The sequence below is a fragment of the Danio aesculapii genome, chromosome 8 (genome assembly GCF_903798145.1).
Source record: "Danio aesculapii chromosome 8, fDanAes4.1, whole genome shotgun sequence".
NCBI lineage: Eukaryota > Metazoa > Chordata > Actinopteri > Cypriniformes > Danionidae > Danio > Danio aesculapii.
The window spans coordinates 11360931-11379806 of record NC_079442.1 but is presented as its reverse complement, the minus strand read 5'-3'; the positions used below and the strand labels follow the sequence as shown (position 1 = coordinate 11379806).

The 18876-nt window shown below is 38.9% G+C and overlaps 1 protein-coding gene across 1 annotated transcript in view; it reads left to right on the top strand.

Moving 5' to 3' along the window:
• The window catches only part of rsph14 (radial spoke head 14 homolog), a 40536-nt gene extending 22824 nt beyond the window's left edge, over nucleotides 1–17712 (top strand). The window contains exon 7 of the mRNA XM_056464328.1: nucleotides 17379–17712. Coding sequence (XP_056320303.1) covers nucleotides 17379–17617 — 239 coding nt within the window. The 3' untranslated portion in view covers nucleotides 17618–17712. The remainder of the gene's footprint in view (nucleotides 1–17378) is intronic.
• Nucleotides 17713–18876: the final 1164 nt, after the last annotated feature.

The window sequence follows — 18876 nt, the reverse complement described above, 5'->3', positions numbered from 1 at the left end:
TTTTACACTGCAAAGTCCTAACCACCCTGGTTTCCCAACTCAGAAAGTTAAACCCAGTCTCTACCATGTTTTGTGACTATAAATCTGCCTTGTGTAAGCTCTATCAAAACAACAGGCACATAACATCTGCATTGTGACCTGGCTTCCCACTTGCAAAATTATAACCACCCTGTTAGCTAGCCAATGATTCCAATCTCGTGTCTGGCTTTGGACAAGCGTGGCCTCCGGCATTTCCTTTTCCCTCCTAGAAAAATTGTGGCCACAACAAATATCCCACCATAGATCTGTAATCGATGGTATCCCAGAGAGACTGATCTGCTAATATGGTTTCAGCTCTTTTTTTTCTTCTCTAATCACATATTCAACTGCTATTTTTTCCCCAACCCTACACTTTTAAAAAAAAATCTGTAAAATGTACGAGAAAATACTGGCAGCTATGGTTGCCAGAACTTTTTTTGTAAAAAATACAACATTTTTCTGTAAAATTGTTTTTACAGAAAAATTTTGTATTTTTAACAAGAGAAAAATTTATTAATTAACTGATGCAATGATAATTTACAAACCTTTGAGTTAATTATTTATATTTGCAGAAAGCAACTACATTTTAATTGACATTTACTGGCATTAAAATCAATATTTTAAATGTCTAAGTAATATATCTGAGCATATTGATATTGAGAACCTTTGTACATCAGTTCACTACAAAAACGTTTTAAATAATGTAAAGTCATTAAATGCATTATTGTGTTCATATGACACTACACAGCTACATTTAAACAAAAGAAGATCAGCATAACATCAAATTCACTTAGTTCATCTTGGACTTGCACGCAGATGCTACTATCCTGCACAATGGTGACACAAAAATGTTTTACAGTATTTTGCTGTTGTTTTTCTTGATTTTACAAAAAAAAATACTGGCGCCAGTTGCCAGTCCAAAATCCTCACTAGTGTCTTCACTACAGAGGGTTGAACACTCAGACAGTGATGAAGTTAATGAGATAATTAAGTGTCTAATTAATGGAGGATTAATAATTATTGATGAACAAGTGTTAACAAGCAGAATCACTGAAGGAAAGAACAACATGACCAAATAACTCAAATTACAGCCAAAATCAAAGATAAAATCAACTGAGAATAAAAAATTTTTATTGTTCAAGATCTCAGCAGAGATCATTAAACAACACAAACATCAGGAGCTTTACTTATTACTGACCTTTGACTTTATTTCGGTCACATGAACAAAAGCTCTTAATGAAATTTCTGTTGTTCATTTGAAGTCACCATGACGAAGGACAGAGTCTGCCTGAAGCTACAGTCACTCTGTGCTTTGGATGTGCGTAATTCTGTCGTATGGTGCTGCAAAAAGGGGTGGCATTAAACAAGATGATTAGACATTTAAAGAAAGTGAGCTATTACTCCATGTTTTAAATTTCTGTATAGAGAGGTCCTGTTTTGATTATCGATTGGTCTTACGCAGTCCAGTGATGCGGTTTCGCAGGTTAAATTTCACCAAGCTTGAACTTTGCACCGCAGTGAACTGCGAAACTTAACTCATGACCCCGCGTTTCCGGTCTGACGCATTCGCGTGCGTATGAATGGAAGTCTATGGGAAGAAAAGTCAAGTGTGACCGCAGCTTTAGTCGGGATCTTCAACTTCTTGTTTTAAAGTAGTTTTTATTTTGGTTGCTATAATTAATTGTGTTAATCACACTATTTGAATAGCATGAAAAGCCAACATAAAATATAGAATTAAGTGTGATGAGATAAACTATCATATCAAAACCACCCTTGTGTTCTTGTTGAATATCATGTTAAAGTGAGAATTGAATAATATACGTAAATGAAACCACTGGAGCTTCTGCAATCAATGACAGGTCTAAATATACCAGTCATAATGAGAATGTATGAACTATGGCAGAACTTGAAAACACGCAGACCTCAACAATTAGTCTTTGAATCTCAATAATGGTGACAAACAAAAAATAAAAAACAACCCAGAACAATACAAAACAATTTACTGAAATATTACAGCCCAAAAACAAATAAGGCAAAGAAAGAAATGTTAAAAGCATAAAGCTGCATAATTTTGTAGGAATGAAGCTACGGTCACACCGGGCTTTGTGCGTGCGAAATTCTGTCGTGCGGTGCTGCGAAAAGGGGCGGCATTAAACAAGATGATTAGACATTTAAAAAGCGAGCGATTGCTCCATGCTTTAAATTTCTGTCCAGAGGTTCTGTTTTGATCCTCGATTGGTCTCACGCAGTCAAGTGATGCGATTTTGCAGGTCAGAGTTCACCAAGCTTGAACTTTGCACCGCAGCAACTGGACGCATAACCTTGCGTTTCCGGTCTGACGCATTCGTGTGCGTATGAATGGAAGACTATGGGAGGAAAAGCCAAGTGTGACCGCAGCTTTATTTGTGGTCATTCACTCTGTCTAGTGGACTAAACTAATTGACTAATTTAGGGACTAGTGAATGAGGGTGTATGGTGAGATTTCAGACACTCTGATTAATTTCTCAAAAACAAAGGTTAGATCTGTTATTTTCCGTATTTTGTACTGAAATGAACTGTTAATCATTTAACAGGTTTTCACTGTAGATTGTTCACTTTTACTTTTAAAATCACGGACAATTTTTACAGTGTAGCTGCTGTTCATAATGTATTTGAACAAGAGGTATTATGTCAATGCAAAAATTAAGTACCTTCTATTTTATCAAAGAAAAAGTCATCATTAGTAATTTACAGTGGGACATTTTTTTCCCAACAAAGACCAATTATTTGTGTATAATAAAAATTTAGGATTCAATAGTTTCACCAGGGTGATATACCTGCATGTGCAGATCTGCTAATTTCAGGTATACGCAGCTTGTATAATAAGAGGTAGTGACTGGTTACATAAATCTGCAGAAGTGAGAGCAGATAAGAAGGAGCAAAGCCAGAGGTCGCTTTGTAAGCAAACATCAGAGCTTTGAATTTGATGCGAGCAGCAACTGGCAGCCAGTGCAAACGGGTGAGTAGCAGAGTGACGTGCTCTTTTTGGTTCATCAAAGACCACTCGTGCTGCTGCGTTCTGAAGCAGCTGAAGAGGTTTGATAGAGTTAGCTGGAAGCCTGGCTAGTAGAGAGTTGCAATAGTCCAGTTTGGAGAGAACAAGAGCTTGAACAATGAGTTGAGCTGCATGTTCAGATAGGAAGGGTCAGACCTTTCTGATAATATAGAGTGCGAATCTGCAAGATCGAGCAGTTCTAGAAATGTGGTCAGTGAAGTTTAGTTGGTTATCAGTCGTTACTCCAAGGCTTTTTACCATTTTGGATGCAGTAATGGTTGCTCCATCCATCTGGATTGAAAATTTATGGTGTAGAGTCGGGTTGGCAGAAACTTCAAGTATTTCCGTTTTCGCGAGGTTAAGCTGAAGATGATGATCTTTCATCCAGTGTTAAATGTCTGACAGGCAGGCTGAGATGCGAGCTGGAACCGAGGGATAATCAGGGTGAAAAGAGAGGTATAGCTGGGTATCATCAGCATACCAGTGGTAGGAAAATCCATGTTTCTGGATGACTGGTCCTAAAGATGTCATGTAGATGGAGAAGAGAAGTGACCCAAAAACAGAGCCCTGAGGTACCCTAGTGTTTAGATGCTGTAGGTTGGACACCTCTCCCCTCCAAGACACCCTGAATGACCTGTCAGAGAGGTAAGATCTGAACCATTGAATAACAGTGCCTGCAATGCCCAGTGACTCAAGCGTAGATAGCAGGATCTGGTGGTTTACAGTGTCAAAAGCAGCTGATAAATCCAGCAAGATGAGGACAGATGATTTAGAGTCTGCTTTAGCCAGTCTGAGATCCTCCACGACCGAGAGCAGGGCAGTCTCAGTTGAGTGGCCTTTCTTAAAGCCAGATTGCTTGTTGTCCATGAGGTTGTTTTGAGTAAGAAAATCCAGGACTTGATTGAACACTACATTCTCCAGAATCTTGGCCATGAATGGAAGCAGGGATACCGGTCTGTAGTTTTCAAGTAGCGTTTGATCCAGGTTGAGTTTCTTTAGCAGTGGGGTTACCCTAGCCTGCTTAAATGAAGTGGGGAATAAACCAGAGTCAAGAGATATGTTAATTATGTGAGTCAGTGTTGGTATGACTGCAGGAGAAATGGCCTGCAAGAGATGAGAGGGAATGGGATCAAGCGGACAGGTGGTTGAATGGCTAGGAGTTTGGACACCTCAGACTCAGAAAGCTGGGAAAAAGAGGTGAGTGTGTGTGGTGTATCTTGCGTGTTTGTTGTAGGTGCAGCAAATTGAGTGTGGATTTTTGCAGTTTTGGTGCAAAAGAATGTAGCAAAGTCATCAGTAGTGAGTGTGGAGGATGCAGGTGGAGGAGGAGGATAGAGGAGGGAGGAAAATGTTTTAAAAAGTAAGAGAGGATTGGTGGCACTGTTGATTTTCTGACGGAAGTATGTCTGCTTTGCAGAAGTAACCTCAGCCGAGAAAGAGGACAGAAGAGTTTGGTATGTTATGAGCTGTTCAGGATTTTTAGTTTTTCGCCAAATTCTCTCTGCAGCCTGAAGTTTTGAGCGATGCTCACGGAGAACATCAGAGAGCCAGAGGACTCTCTGCAGGAGGACTGGCACGGGCTGGCCTTGATGTAAGAGGACATAGTCGGTCTAGACATGATGCTAGTGTGGAGCAAAGTGTATCAGTGGCACTGTTCGTATCAAGTGCATAGAGTTTGCAAGATGGAGGAAGAGAGTCTGAAACAATGGTGGATAGTCTATTGGATAAGAGAGAGCGTAGGTTTCTGCGAAAGACAACTAGAGTTGGGGTGTGTGGTGGCTTCAAAGGAGCTGATTTTTGGCAGGGACGGTCTCTGAGTGAATTTCCATTCTTTGGAAATCAGTAGTCCAGTCCCACCCCCTCTCCGTGTCTGACGAGGAGTGTGGGAAAAAGAGAAATTAGTAGAAAGAGCTGCATGTGTAGCAGTGGCCTCCGGTCTCAACCAGGTCTCAGTTAGAGCCATGAGATTATAGTCAGAATGAGTAGCTATGGAGGTAATAAAATATGCCTTGTTAACAGCATATTGACAATTCCAGAGGCCCACGGAGAGAGAGAATTGTGAAATAGCAGATACATGTACTAATCGAAGGTTGTGAGGATTAGGCCTGCAGCGTACCTCCCGTGCTTTGCGAGTGTTAGTAACAACAGGAATTAGTAAACGCATAATAAAAGTGCAATGAAAACAATAATAAAAGCATAGATAAAGTACTCAAGTGCTTTGTCGGTGTCTTTGCTCGGTGGAGTCATGCAGGTTGAGTCGATGGTCTTTACACTCGTCGGTCTTCACACGAGGCTGCCGCGACTGCTGCCACGGTGAGACTAGCTGCTTATATACACCCCTGAGCGCTTTGCTGATTGAATTCAGCTGGACACGCCTCGAGAGTAAAAACACCCGAATCTGCGGCGGAGGGCCACGAAACCGTCTGCGCTCGACACACAAGCGCTTATATCAATGACCTCAATTCCATGAGAAATTAGATCTAATGTATGCTTTAAGCAATGGGTTGGACCAACAACATTTTAATTTATCCAAAATGACTGTGATATATCTGTAAACACAAGTCCTGATATATCATTAGAGCAAGGGCTTAGATTTAAGGTGGACGGAGGTGATGCGTCCCCACCAATATCCACCGACCATAGAAATGTCCCCACCAATAATTTAATCCACTTTTTAAAAAATCACGCTGTCAACATTAACCTAGACCATTGAGACCTAGACATGCAGAAAGGGTTAAATCACGTTACCTCCTTCCGCCCCCAAAACGTTTTAATTGGCTGTGCCTTTCCCTGCTATCATGTGAGAGGCTGTGGCTGCCTTCAGATACAAGCAGCGCCAAACGCAGTGGATTGTTTTTTTTTCTCGTGCAAAAAAGGTGGACATAAGGTAATTTTTCTCAACGAAAGTGTGAGTCACATACTGTAAACGCAAGTTCGCTACTGAATAAGTCCATCCAGATAATGCGGTTAATGCTCGTGGCGCGGTCTATCGCTATATCGCAGACTGATATAGTCTGTGAATAATATGCCCTGAAAACTAACTGCAGAATAAACAGCTAAAGTATGATCCCGGCCAGTTCTCCTAATCTCTCAGAGCAGCATGTCCAATTTCAGTTGAAACAATTTGTACAATTTGTCATTAAACTCTTTTTATCAGTAAATAAACTTTACATTAGTAAAGTAAACATTACACTATCAGGCCTGTAGCCAGCTGATTGAAAGGGGTGGCTATTTTTTTTTTTTAACTTAACCTTTTTGCAGTTATTTGCCTGATTTTCTATTTAATTATGAGGTATAAATATTGCATTTTAGTGACATTAAGAACAATTTTTTGCTGGATTGGTTATCATAACCCTGCTTTTTGATGTACTAAAAAATATTTCCAACTATTTTGTCAAATTGTTTACCATACTATTTTATGTGTGCATTTAATATAATAATAGCAAACTGACCAATACATTCAACTTTCCTTAGTCAGAATTTGGCCATTTGAATAAAGAAAATTCAAAAATGATAATTGTAACACGGGGAGTGACACAGAGAACTGAAGTTTAGGATCCATATGCAGGTTTATTCAAAGTCAGGAAAGCAATGGTCAACCCAGGTGCAAGCAGATGTATAAAGGCAGTCCAGAATCGTAGTCAAAAGTATCAGGCGAGAGGTCGGAAGGCAGGCAGCAGACAGGGATAACTAGGAACAAGGCTAGGGTAAACACACGGAGAAACAAGACTAAGGGAACCGCGTTGTAATGTCACTTTACAGATAACAAGACTCGGTTATGGAAGTGAGAGTGTGTGCTGTATAAATAGTGTCTGTAATCAGTCTAGAAGCTGCAACAGCTGTGGGAGTTAAATCAGTGGAAATGAGGAAGCATGTGTGTGTGTGTGTGTGAACGGAGTGCATGTATGAATATGTAGTCCATGAATGGTGGATTTGTAGTCCATAGGTTATTGTGTGTGAGATCCAGCAATCTAGGAAGTACAATCGCTGGTGATCGTGACAATAATAATAATCCAACTTTTGGTCTTTCGAACCACCTGAACCCCCCTTGGATACAGGCCTAAAACATAGTAATTTTTACGAAGCGAGAATTTATTATGAATATATTTTAATAGCAGTTAAATAAATAATAGCAGTATATATATATTGATTGATTCACCCGTCCCCACCAATGTCAAGTGCAAACCTACGCCCTTGCATTCGTGTCATCTATGTGGACGTTAAAATCTTCTACAATTAGAATTTTATCAGTTTTAACTAGTAAGTCAGAGATAAAATCAGAAAACTCTTTTAGACAATTGACATAAGGCCCTGGGGATCTAAACATGTTGATTGAAGAGAGAAATAACATGTGCTTTTTTTCAGAATATCAGGAAGCATAACATTAAGTGCCAATACTTCAAAAGAATTAAACATAAGTCTGTTTCTCTGATACAACTTTACTCTCTTAATGCAAGTTTACTTCTTGATCTAATAATATGAGGAACAGACACAGTAGGCCAGATATGTATTTATGTGACTTAAGTGGGACGAGCAAGCGTCTATATGGCTAAAATGTAAACTATCACTTACTAGTCAAACAGAACGAAGCATCCTTGAGATGTTATACAACAGGAATTCAGCTCAAGCTCTGCTGAGGTGCAGATCATCAGCATGGAAAAACCAAGGATGCTCTCAGAAAACATTACAGTTTTTAGCAAAGAGCAGCTTCTGTTCTTCACATCATGTTAATAGCCATTCATTCAGAGAAAAAAGTCTACTACTATGCATCGCCGGCATAAGCATACATTTTATTTAACAGTAGCGGGGGACAATAAATATAAAATTTCCGTAACACTTTATAATAACTACACACTATGAATCATTTATTAAGCATTAGCAAATAGTGAATTCATTATCTGTTAAGCACTAACTCTACATTAATAAACATTACAAATGCTCTATTGACTTATAAGCACATTTATAATGTGCTTAATGATTGTATTTTCATACTTTATTACTTATAAATTGTTCATTACTGTAACAAACAGGACTGACAACCACTCATCCAGCCAGCAGAGGGAGCCCTCACCTGAATTCTGACTGCCAGTTCTTCGTTGGTTACTTCCTGTTTTGTGGCCATATTAACCTGGCCACACTAAACACTCAGTGCGAAGTATTGCCATTATCTGCTGCCTTACAGAGCGTTTTCTCACTGTTTTGTTCTGCCTTTCTGTTATGACTTTTGAGCCTGTTTTTGTTGACTACTGATTTTTGGATTAATGTTTTTGCCTTGGTTGCCTTGGAGGACTTTCTGTTTGTTACTCTGAACTTGCATGCTTACCGATTCCGATTTAGCCTGGTGATTTGGATTTGTTTGCTGAGAACTATTAAACTTCTTGCACTTGGATCTAATCTGTTTCAATGTCGTCACCACCGCCATTGTCACAATTACTAAATGAAATATTGCATTATTTACAAACCATTTGTATTTAAGAGTAATTGGTGGCTTTTAGAATCAATCAGAATGAGTTAGTAAACAAATAATAAACTATTCTAATCAACATTTATATATTTATTATTCAGGCATACAGTAATGGTTACTATGTATGTTAACAAATGCTTTATTAACTCAACTTCATCCAGTTTTGTGACCTAATTTAAAGGGAGGACTATTTATGCATTTGATAAAACAACAAGGCAAGGCAAGGCCAGGGAAGTTTATTTATATAGCACATTTCAAACACAATGGTAATTAAAAGTGCCTATATAAGCAACAATAAAAGACAGGAAAATAAAAATGAGGAAAAGACTTAAAAATTATTAAAACATAAAAACAGTTTAAAGATTATATTATATATATTGTATTACACATTATATTATAAACAATATAACAATTTACCAATATATTATGATATAACATTTCAAAGTCATGTAGCAAAGTTTAAACTGTACAGTAATTTTAATTTACATAAGATTGCAAAGATTTATTTTTAATTTGATACAGTTTCATTTGTGTATCTTCAAATCAATATAAATGAATAACGTCATTTATTTTACTTAATTCCTGTTAAGATTATAACTGAGCCTTTAACTGTCATTTATAAGGTATTTATAAAGCATAAATTGTCCTCACTTTAGAATAGGTCACAAAACTGGATGAAGTTGACTTAATAAAGCATTTATTAACATTCAAATGAACTATTAGTATATATTAGAATAATAGGAATTATAAGTGTTAATTTGAATAGTTTATTTATCATTTACTTTTGCATTCTGAATGTTCTTAAAAGAGCACCAACTATTCTTAAATAACAAGTTTGTAAATGAAGCAATACTTAATATAGTAATGAAGTATGAATATACAATCTTTGAGCACATTATAAACGTGAGTAAAGGTCAAGAATACAGCATTTGTAGCCGAATTTATTAACTGCTTACTAACGTTTAATAACGTAGAGTTAATGCTTAACAAATAATGAATTAACTTTTTGGTAATGCTTAATAAATGATTCATAGTGTGTAGGTATTATAAAGTGTTACAAAATTTCTCTTGAGCAATTTTTGAAGACGAGACAAATAATACAGTCAAGTTGTACTCAAAAATATATGTCCCCACATTGAACAACTTTGCTTCTATCATTATTATTGTAGCATGGAGACTCCATCATTATGGTTATTTTCAAAGTTTTTCTGAGGTTTAATGACAAAGTAGATTTTTCTTCAAAACTGTTTATTGCAATGTTTATGTTGTTTACAGTAAAGCCATCAATGTGCAATAATATTTAAACATGACTGTTGTCTCTGTGGGGTGACATGGTGGCTCAGTGGTTATCACTGTCAACAGAGCAAAAAGCAAAAAGATTGCTGGTTCGCGTCCCGGCTGGGTCAGTTGACATTTCTGCGTTTTCTCCCTGTGTTCATGTGGGTTTCCTCCAGATTTCCTCCACAGTCTAAAGACATCTGGTATAGGTGAATTGAATAAACTTTATTGGCTGTAGTGTATGTGTGTGAATGTGTATGGATGTTTCCCAGTGCTGGGTTGCAGCTGGAAGGGCATCTGCTGCGTAAAACATGTGCTGGATAAGTTGCTGGTTCATTCCGCTGTAGGACCCCTGACGAATAAAGGGACTAAGCCGAAGGAAATTTATGAATGTTATCTCTGTCTTTTGATCAAGTCTATGAAACTGCAAGGCAATGCCAATTTATTTATACTGTAGCCAGTGGTGTAATGTAACAGATTAGAAATACTCAAACTACTGTAATTGAGTAGTTTTTCTCAAAAATTGTAATTTACTAAGTAGTTTTATAAATGTTGTACTTTTACTTTTCTTTGAGTACATTTTTAGTGCTGTATCTGTACTTTTACTCCACTACTTTCCTTCAACCTGCAGTCACTACTTTATTTCTTTTTTGTCTATGTGGATTAGAAAATCTGTCCTATGATTCCTGTCCAATAAAATCGCACATAGAAACTAAATTGCATCATACTGAACAACCTAAAGACATGGCCCCTTTATAAATGCGGCAAACCTTTTTGTCCGAAGTCTTTACACGCAATGACCCAGAGACTTTTATAGACTGCATGTCAATGATGAGAAAAGTAAGCATGTCGTATGATGACTGGAATCACTAAACAACCTTAAACAATTACTAAATTGAATAAATGAAGAATGGAAGGAAGGGCCAAATAAAGGAAGGACTGAACAAGGAATGGAAGAAAGAACTAAACGAATAAGAACCGAACTAAGGAAGGAAGGAAGGATCAAATGAATGAAGGATTCAAGGAAGGAAGGAAGGAAATAATGAATAAACGGACAAACGAATGGACGGGCGAATAAATGAACAAATGAACAAAGGACCTAATGAAGGAAGGAACAAAATATGAATGAATGAATGAATGAATGAGCAAACAAATGGGCTAAATTAGGGAAGGACCAAATAAATGAAGGAAGGATTCAAGGAAGGAATGAACTAACTAAGGAAGAAAGAAAGGAACGAATTATTAAATGAACAAAGGACCTAATGAAGGAAGGAACAAAAATCTGAACGAATGAATGAGCAAATGAATGAAGGGAGGAAGAAATGAACAAACAAAAACATCGGAAGAAATATTGGAAGAAACAGACAAATAAAGATCACTAAATGCACTGCAGAATGTTACGTTTACACATCCCTGCGCAAACTGCATGTAAACGCATCAACTTTTCACAGTGTAATACTCACTACTCATGTGTACTTTTAAAAAGGGCTACTTTTTACTCATACTTTAAATAATATTAACGACAAATACTTTTACTCTACTTGCACTACATTTTTGAGCAAGTAGTGGTACTTTTACTTGAGTATGATTTTTCAGTACTCTTTCCACCACTGACTGTAGCACATTTCATGCACAATGGTAATTCAAAATGGTTTACATAAAGAAAGTAAAAACATCACAACAATAAAAACAAGGAATTAAAAAAGGTTTTAATTAAATGTTTGTATTAAAGTTAAAGGTTTGCATTACATTTTTATTTTAAATTAATTAAGACATTTATTAACAGAATTTAAATTGATTATACAAAAACATACAGTGGGGTTAATTCGTATGTAGCACAATGATCATTTAGTAAATGCTCAGCTAAACAATATGCTAATTGAGGCCGTTAATTTTAAGTTAACATTTTGCCAAGTCGTCACAAATACAATGCATGGGGAACAGCTTTGGCGTGTTAGTTGCAGTGCACTATGCAACAAGCTATTGTAAACTTATTGTAGATAATAATATTTTATTCTCTAATATTCTCAGATTCATGGAAAATTACATTGGTAATCAGGATTTTGTTGCAATTAATTTATGTGTCTCCATCAACTACATTAAAGAGAATCCTTTTTTTAAAGTTATGAGCCTTAGCCATAAACCTGACTCTCTCTCTCTCTCTCTCTCTCTGTGTGTGTGTGTGTGTGTGTGTGGAAGGGGAGGGGGAACTCAACTGTTTCTAAATGCATTCTTTGCATTTTTTTCTACTTACACTTTGGGGGGACATGTCCCCTCTGGCCCTGTGGTATTTACGCCCATGATCACGGATGAAGTGTGTCTGACCGTTTCAATCAGGCTCCTGAAGTCCCTCTTTTTGCCGCAGCCCGTGTCATTCATCCCCACATCCAGGATGAAAGCTCTGATGTTCTCGACTGCGCTTAGGATAACAAGTACCTTAAGGCATTCTTAACAGGAGCACCAGAAAAGCAGTGAGTGCGTACATTTTGCAGAAGCAGAACGGATGTGTCGAATGATGGAATCGCTGATGATTGCGATGCCGCGTCCTGTCTCATGAAGAGGGGCGAAGCTGTTGGGACGAAGCTGTTGGGGATCTTGAACACTAGAGGCGACAGTGAAGAAGGGACCCTGCAGCAGTGGTGGACCCTGCCCCAGCATGCGATCCAGGACACGGGGCAGGGTCCACCACTGCTGCACCCAGGGGCTAATGTGTGTGTGTTAGGTATTTTCTAAATGTATATATAATACATCCAGCTGAGCTCAATCAGCAAAGCGCTCAGGGGTGTATATAAGCAGCTAGTCTCACCGCGGCAGCAGTCGCGGCAGCCTCGTGTGAAGGCCGCCTCGTGTGAAGACCGACAAGACCATCGACTCCACCGAGCAAAGACACCGACAAAGCACTTGAGTACTTTTACTTTATTATTTTACTTTATCTCTGCACTCATTATTGTTTTCCTTGCACTTTTATTATGTGTTTACTAACTCCTGTTGTTACTAACACTCGCAAAGCACGGGCGGTACGCTGCAGGCACAATCCTCACAACCTTCGATCAATACATGTATCTGCTATTTCACAACTCTCTCTCTCCGTGGGCCTCTGGAATTGTCAATCTGCTGTTAACAAGGCAGATTTTATTACCTCCATAGCCACTCATTCTGACTATAATCTCATGGCTCTAACTGAGACCTGGTTGAGACCGGAGGACACTGCAACACATGCAGCTCTTTCTACTAAGTTCTCTCTTTCCCACACTCCTCGTCAGACAGGGAGAGGGGGTGGGACTGGACTACTGATTTCCAAAGAATGGAAATTCACTCAGAGACCATCCCTGCCAAAAATCAGCTCCTTTGAATTCCATGCAGTCACCATTATCCACTCCTTCCACATAAATGTGGTTGTCATCTACCGCCCACCAGGTACATTAGGTCACTTCTTAGATGAACTGGATGTTCTTCTCTCATCTTTTTCTGATTATGACACTCCCTTGTTGGTGCTAGGTGACTTCAACATTCACATTGAAAGACCTCAAGCTGCTGACTTCCAGACTCTGCTTGCCTCTTTTGACCTCAAAAGAGCACCTACTACTGCTACTCATAAATCAGGTAATCAGCTAGACCTTATTTACACTTGACATTGCTTCGCTGATCAAACACTAGTAACTTTACTACAAACATCAGATAATTTCCTTCTGTCTCTCAACATCCACATTACTCCTGAGCCGCCACACATTCCAACTCTAGTTGCCTTTCGCAGAAACCTACGCTCTCTCTCACCCAATAGAGTATCCACCATTGTTTCAGATTCTCTTCCTCCATCTTGCAAACTCTCTGCACTTGATACGAACAGTGCCACTGATACACTCTGCTCCACTCTAGCATCATGTCTAGACAGACTATGTCCTCTTACATCCAGGCCAGCCCGTGCCAGTCCTCCTGCACCCTGGCTCTCTGATGAGCATCGCTCAAAACTTCGGGCTGCAGAGAATTTGGCAAAAAACTAAAAATCCTGAACAGCTCATAACATACCAAACTCTTCTGTCCTCTTTCTCGGCTGAGGTTACTTCTGCAAAGCAGACATATTTCCGTCAGAAAGTCAACAGTGCCACCAATCCTCGCTTACTTTTTAAAACATTTTCCTCCCTCCTCTATCCTTCTCCTCCACCCGCATCCTCCACCCTCACTACTGATGACTTTGCTACATTCTTTTGCACCAAAACTGCAAAAATCAGTGCTCAATTTGCTGCACCTACAACAAACACGCAAGATACACCACCAACACCACACACACTCACCTCTTTTTCCCAGCTCTCTGAGTCTGAGGTGTCCAATCTCGTGCTATCAAGCCATGCAACCACCTGTCCGCTTGATCCCATTCCCTCTCATCTCTTGCAAGCCATTTCTCCTGCAGTCATACCAAAACTGACTCACATAATTAACACATCTCTTGACTCTGGTTTATTCCCCACTTTATTTAAGCAGGCTAGGGTAACCCCACTGCTAAAGAAACCCAACTTGGATCAAACGCTACTTGAAAACTTTCTTTGGAGAAAGTAGTGTTCAATCAAGTCCTGGACTTTCTTACTCAAAACAACCTCATGGACAACAAGCTATTAAGAAAGGCCACTTTAAGCTTTAAGCTTTAAGAAAGGCCACTCAAATGAGACTGTCCTGCTCTCGGTCGTGGAGGATCTCAGACTGGCTAAAGCAGACTCTAAGTCATCTGTCCTCATCTGGCTTTATTTATCAGCTGCTTTTGACACTGTAAACCACCAGATCCTGCTATCTACGCTTGAGTCACTGGGCGTTGCAGGCACTGTTATTCAATGGTTCAGATCTTACCTCTCTGACAGGTCATTCAGGGTGTCTTGGAGGGGAGAGGTGTCCAACCTACAGCATCTAAACACTGGGGTACCTCAGGGCTCTGTTCTTGGGCCAATTCTCTTCTCCATCTACACGACAAGTTAGGACCAGTCATCCAGAAACATAGATTTTCCTACCACTGCTATGCTGATGATACCCGGCTATATCTCTCTTTTCACCCTGATGATCCCTCAGCTCCAGCTCGCATCTCAGCCTGCCTGTCAGACATTTCACACTGGATGAAAGATCATCATCTTCAGCTTAACCTCGCGAAAACGGAAATGCTTGAAGTTTCTGTCAACCCGACTCTACATCTTAACTTTTCAATCCAGATGGATGGGGCAACCATTACTGCATCCAAAATGGTAAAAAGCCTTGGAGTAACGATTGATGACCAACTAAACTTCTCTGACTACATTTCTAGAACTGCTCAATCTTGCAGATTCGCACTCTATAACATCAAAAAGCTCTTGTTCTCTCCAAACTGGATTATTGCAACTCTACAAGCCGGGCTTCCAGCTAATTCTATCAAACCTCTTCAGGTGCTTCAGAATGCAGCAGCACGAGTGGTCTTTGATGAACCCAAAAGAGCACATGTCACTCCGCTACTCACCTGTTTTCACTGGCTGCCAGTTGCTGCTCGCATCAAATTCAAAGCTCTGATGTTTGCTTACAAAGCGACCTCTGGCTAAGAGGGAAGAAACCACTTTCCCGAACTCCCGCATTCAATCTGCCCAGTTGGTGGAATGAACTCCCTAACTGCATCAGAACAGCAGAGTCACTTGCTGTCTTCAAGAAACGACTATAAACTCAACTATTTAGTCTCCACTTTCCTTCCTAATCTGCAACTGCCTCTCTGGCTATACCACTAACTGTACTCTCTCTCTAAAAAAAAAAAAAAACCTTACTAATGCTTTGCTTCTTAGACTTTATACACCTGAAACTTGTCTATAGCACTTATTCACTGCTGCTCTTTTAGTTGTGTAAATTGCTTCCTTGTCCTCATTTGTAAGTCGCTTTGGATAAAAGCGTCTGCTAAATGACTAAATGTAAATATAAAATATAATGTTGAACAGTACTTTAAATCAGGCAGGTAAGATAAACAAAATATAAATAAATATATTGTATTATTATAACAATAAATTAACATCAATTTATTGTGTCTTTGATGGATCTGTCAGGATTCTGCCACTCTGGTCTTGTTAATTCTTGTTTTGGTGGAATTAGTTATGTCTTGTCTTGTATGTTGTGCTCGGTTTGAGCACTTATTTTCTGTTATTGTGTGTCATTTGTATGAGCCCTGTTTTGACCATGCTTGGAATGTGCGCGTTACCTCTTGACGCGGACGCACGAGGTCTGGCCGTGCTTGGGATGCCTGCGCTTGTGTTGTTGTCTCCTGGTGTTTGTGTTCGTTCTGTCTGCAGTGTGATGTTTCATTCCCAGAATCTCAGTCTAGTTGGTTTCGGTTGGTGCTGGGATGAAACATGCACGTTGCATGTGTGAGTGCACGTTGAGTGTTTTCATATGTTGTGTACTCGTGTCTTGCATTCAGTCTTCTGTTGGTGTTGTGTTTAGCACGTGGTACATGTTTACATGTGCCACGTGCTTTGTCTCATGTGAACAGGCGGTTAATGAGTTGACTGCGTGTTCTAGTCTTGTTTTTTGTGAGCACATGGCTTATGTTGTTTCTTTGTGTCATGTGCTCTCCTGTCTATTGTCTAGTCCCACCCTCCTTGTTAACCCATTATTAGTTTATTATGTTCTGTTTGTGTGTTAATTATTTCTGCTTATATTCTCCTCATGTTTGCTGTTCTGTGCCAGTTTGCCATCTAATGTTGCCTTGTCCTGTTGTGTGGTCCCTTCCTGATACCTGCCAGCCTGCCCAATCAAGTTTGTTTGTTTTGTCAATGTTTTCCCCCTCGGGGTAGTTTGTTTTGCCTCTTGTTTTGTTTTTATTATTATTAAACCATATTATTTACTGCATTTGAGTCCTCGCTCCCCTTCCCCAACCACTGACTGTGACAGTATCTTTTTTTTTTTTTAAATACTAGGTATGTTATATTTGGAACTAGGTATATCATGTTTAGATACACAGAAGTAATGACAAAAGCTTTGATCACCAGAATAAACAATATATTAAATTAAAAAAACCTTTAAATCAAAATAATATTTCAATAGCTAATTCAATAAAAAACAAGATTTTTATGTTTATTTTTTCTGAAATAAGCACAGACTTAGTGAGATTCATTTTTTTTGGTAAACTTTTGACTGGATAAACAAGGGTTAAATAAATAACTAATAATAATAAACAAATAACGTGTGTGGCACGTGTCTCTCTCTGAGTAAAGCAGCTTCTGATCATGGCGGTCTCCTGAGGTCATAATTCTTACCTACAATAACAGACAATAAAATGAAACAAACATTCTAACCAGAGCCACTATCTTTGTGGCTGTTCACAAATTCAGGTGGCTGTCATCATGATTTGTGTTTGGATGCAGAAAGCAGGTTTTTATGCTGTGCTGCGAGTGATTAGCCCTATAATGGAAACCCTGACTTGCACTGGCCTGACAGTGGAAAAGTGGCTATTGAGATATATATTGTTTTACACTTACATTAACTTTAAAAAAAAAAAAAAAAAATTACACTACTTTCCTGATGACCCCTTAGCATCCCCTGTAGCGTATACTCCAGGTGATTACAAAATCTCATTGTGTCTGATTCTAGGTAAATCCGAGGCATTGGATGCAGATGCCTTAATCCCTCTGCTACAGCTAGTGTTGAGTGAGAATACAACAGTGTGTGCTAATGCCCTCCGTGCCCTTACAGTCCTGGCAGAAGTTCCCAGTGCCCGAGCACATCTACGGCTGCATGTACCTCTGCTGAAGACCAAACTCTCAGATCCTAATCACATCCTTCAAGAAGCTGCCTCCACTACCATTGAAGTAATTTCCTGGCAGCCATGAGGAAAAAAAGCCTTTTGTGCACTAATATAAGCAAGACCTGGTGTTATATGTTAAAATAAAAGTAAAGATTACCTACATAATTTAAAAACATGTCATAAATGTAAAGTGAAATTAATATAATAATAATAATAATAATAATAATAATAATAATAATAATAATGAGGAATTCTAAAGGATTTGAAATTTATGTTTGATTAAAATACAAAATCTGTTACAGATAAACTGCATTGCAGCTATTCCAATTTAAGTGCTTAAAATAAAGATAAACGTACTGAAAGGCAAACTATGTAATATATTCTTTTGATGTGGTTTAATCTCGGTGCAGTGTCATGCTACTTGAAATCACTCTGTGTGGCGAATGGATTGAGCCAGCAGTAAAAGGGGATACAAGAATTTCTGTTTGTGAGATTTTCTGTCTGCTGTGGTGATCTCTGATAAATCAGGGACTCAGCTGAAGGATAGTGAATTGGCCGAGTGCCTTATGCCGAGCTCAGACTGCATGATTTTTAAAGTAGTCGCATCACAGATGTTTTTACACTGCACAACTATTTGGGGCAGCATTCCGTTCGGCGGAATGAGGGTTTCACATTGCATGACTTTACAATTGGATGAATTGCTCACAACTTTGTCTTGGACTGCAAACTTCATCTTACAACCAAACATACATGAGAAGTGACATGGAAGCAATGCGATGTCACATAGTATGTTTTGTTCTTAACTGGATAATGAGAAAAAACCTTTAGTGGGGTAGAAATGGTACTTATTTTGCTCACCTGGGGCTTGAAGGGAATTAGCAGTTTCTCTTTAACTTTTTTCTTTTTTGACCTGGTTGTGATATTGCTCAGATGATACGTCAAACAGACACGTGTGCTCCTGCAAATTTTTCACTAACTGTTCATCCATTTCTTGGGTCCAAATAGACTAAAAAGAAGGCCTTAACTTCTTCCTTAACCTCTCGCTGGCCTTCAGATACCCATACTAGTGAATGCTGCTCTGTCAATGGCTGTAGGTAATCGCCGATGTTATTTTCAATCAGAACACCGGTCCAGATATTTAGCATGCCAAAAAATCTGATGAGTGTCAGCGACTCATCTGTGATTCTCTCAGATCGTATCTTTGATAGTTCACACTGTGTGATTGTTACTCGTGTGCATTTGAGTTCAGGCATTTGTTGGTGATTTCTCAAAATCTGTCGGTGAGTCAAAATCAGGACTAAAATCATGCAGTGAACTCAGCATTTGTGCCCCACCAATGATGAT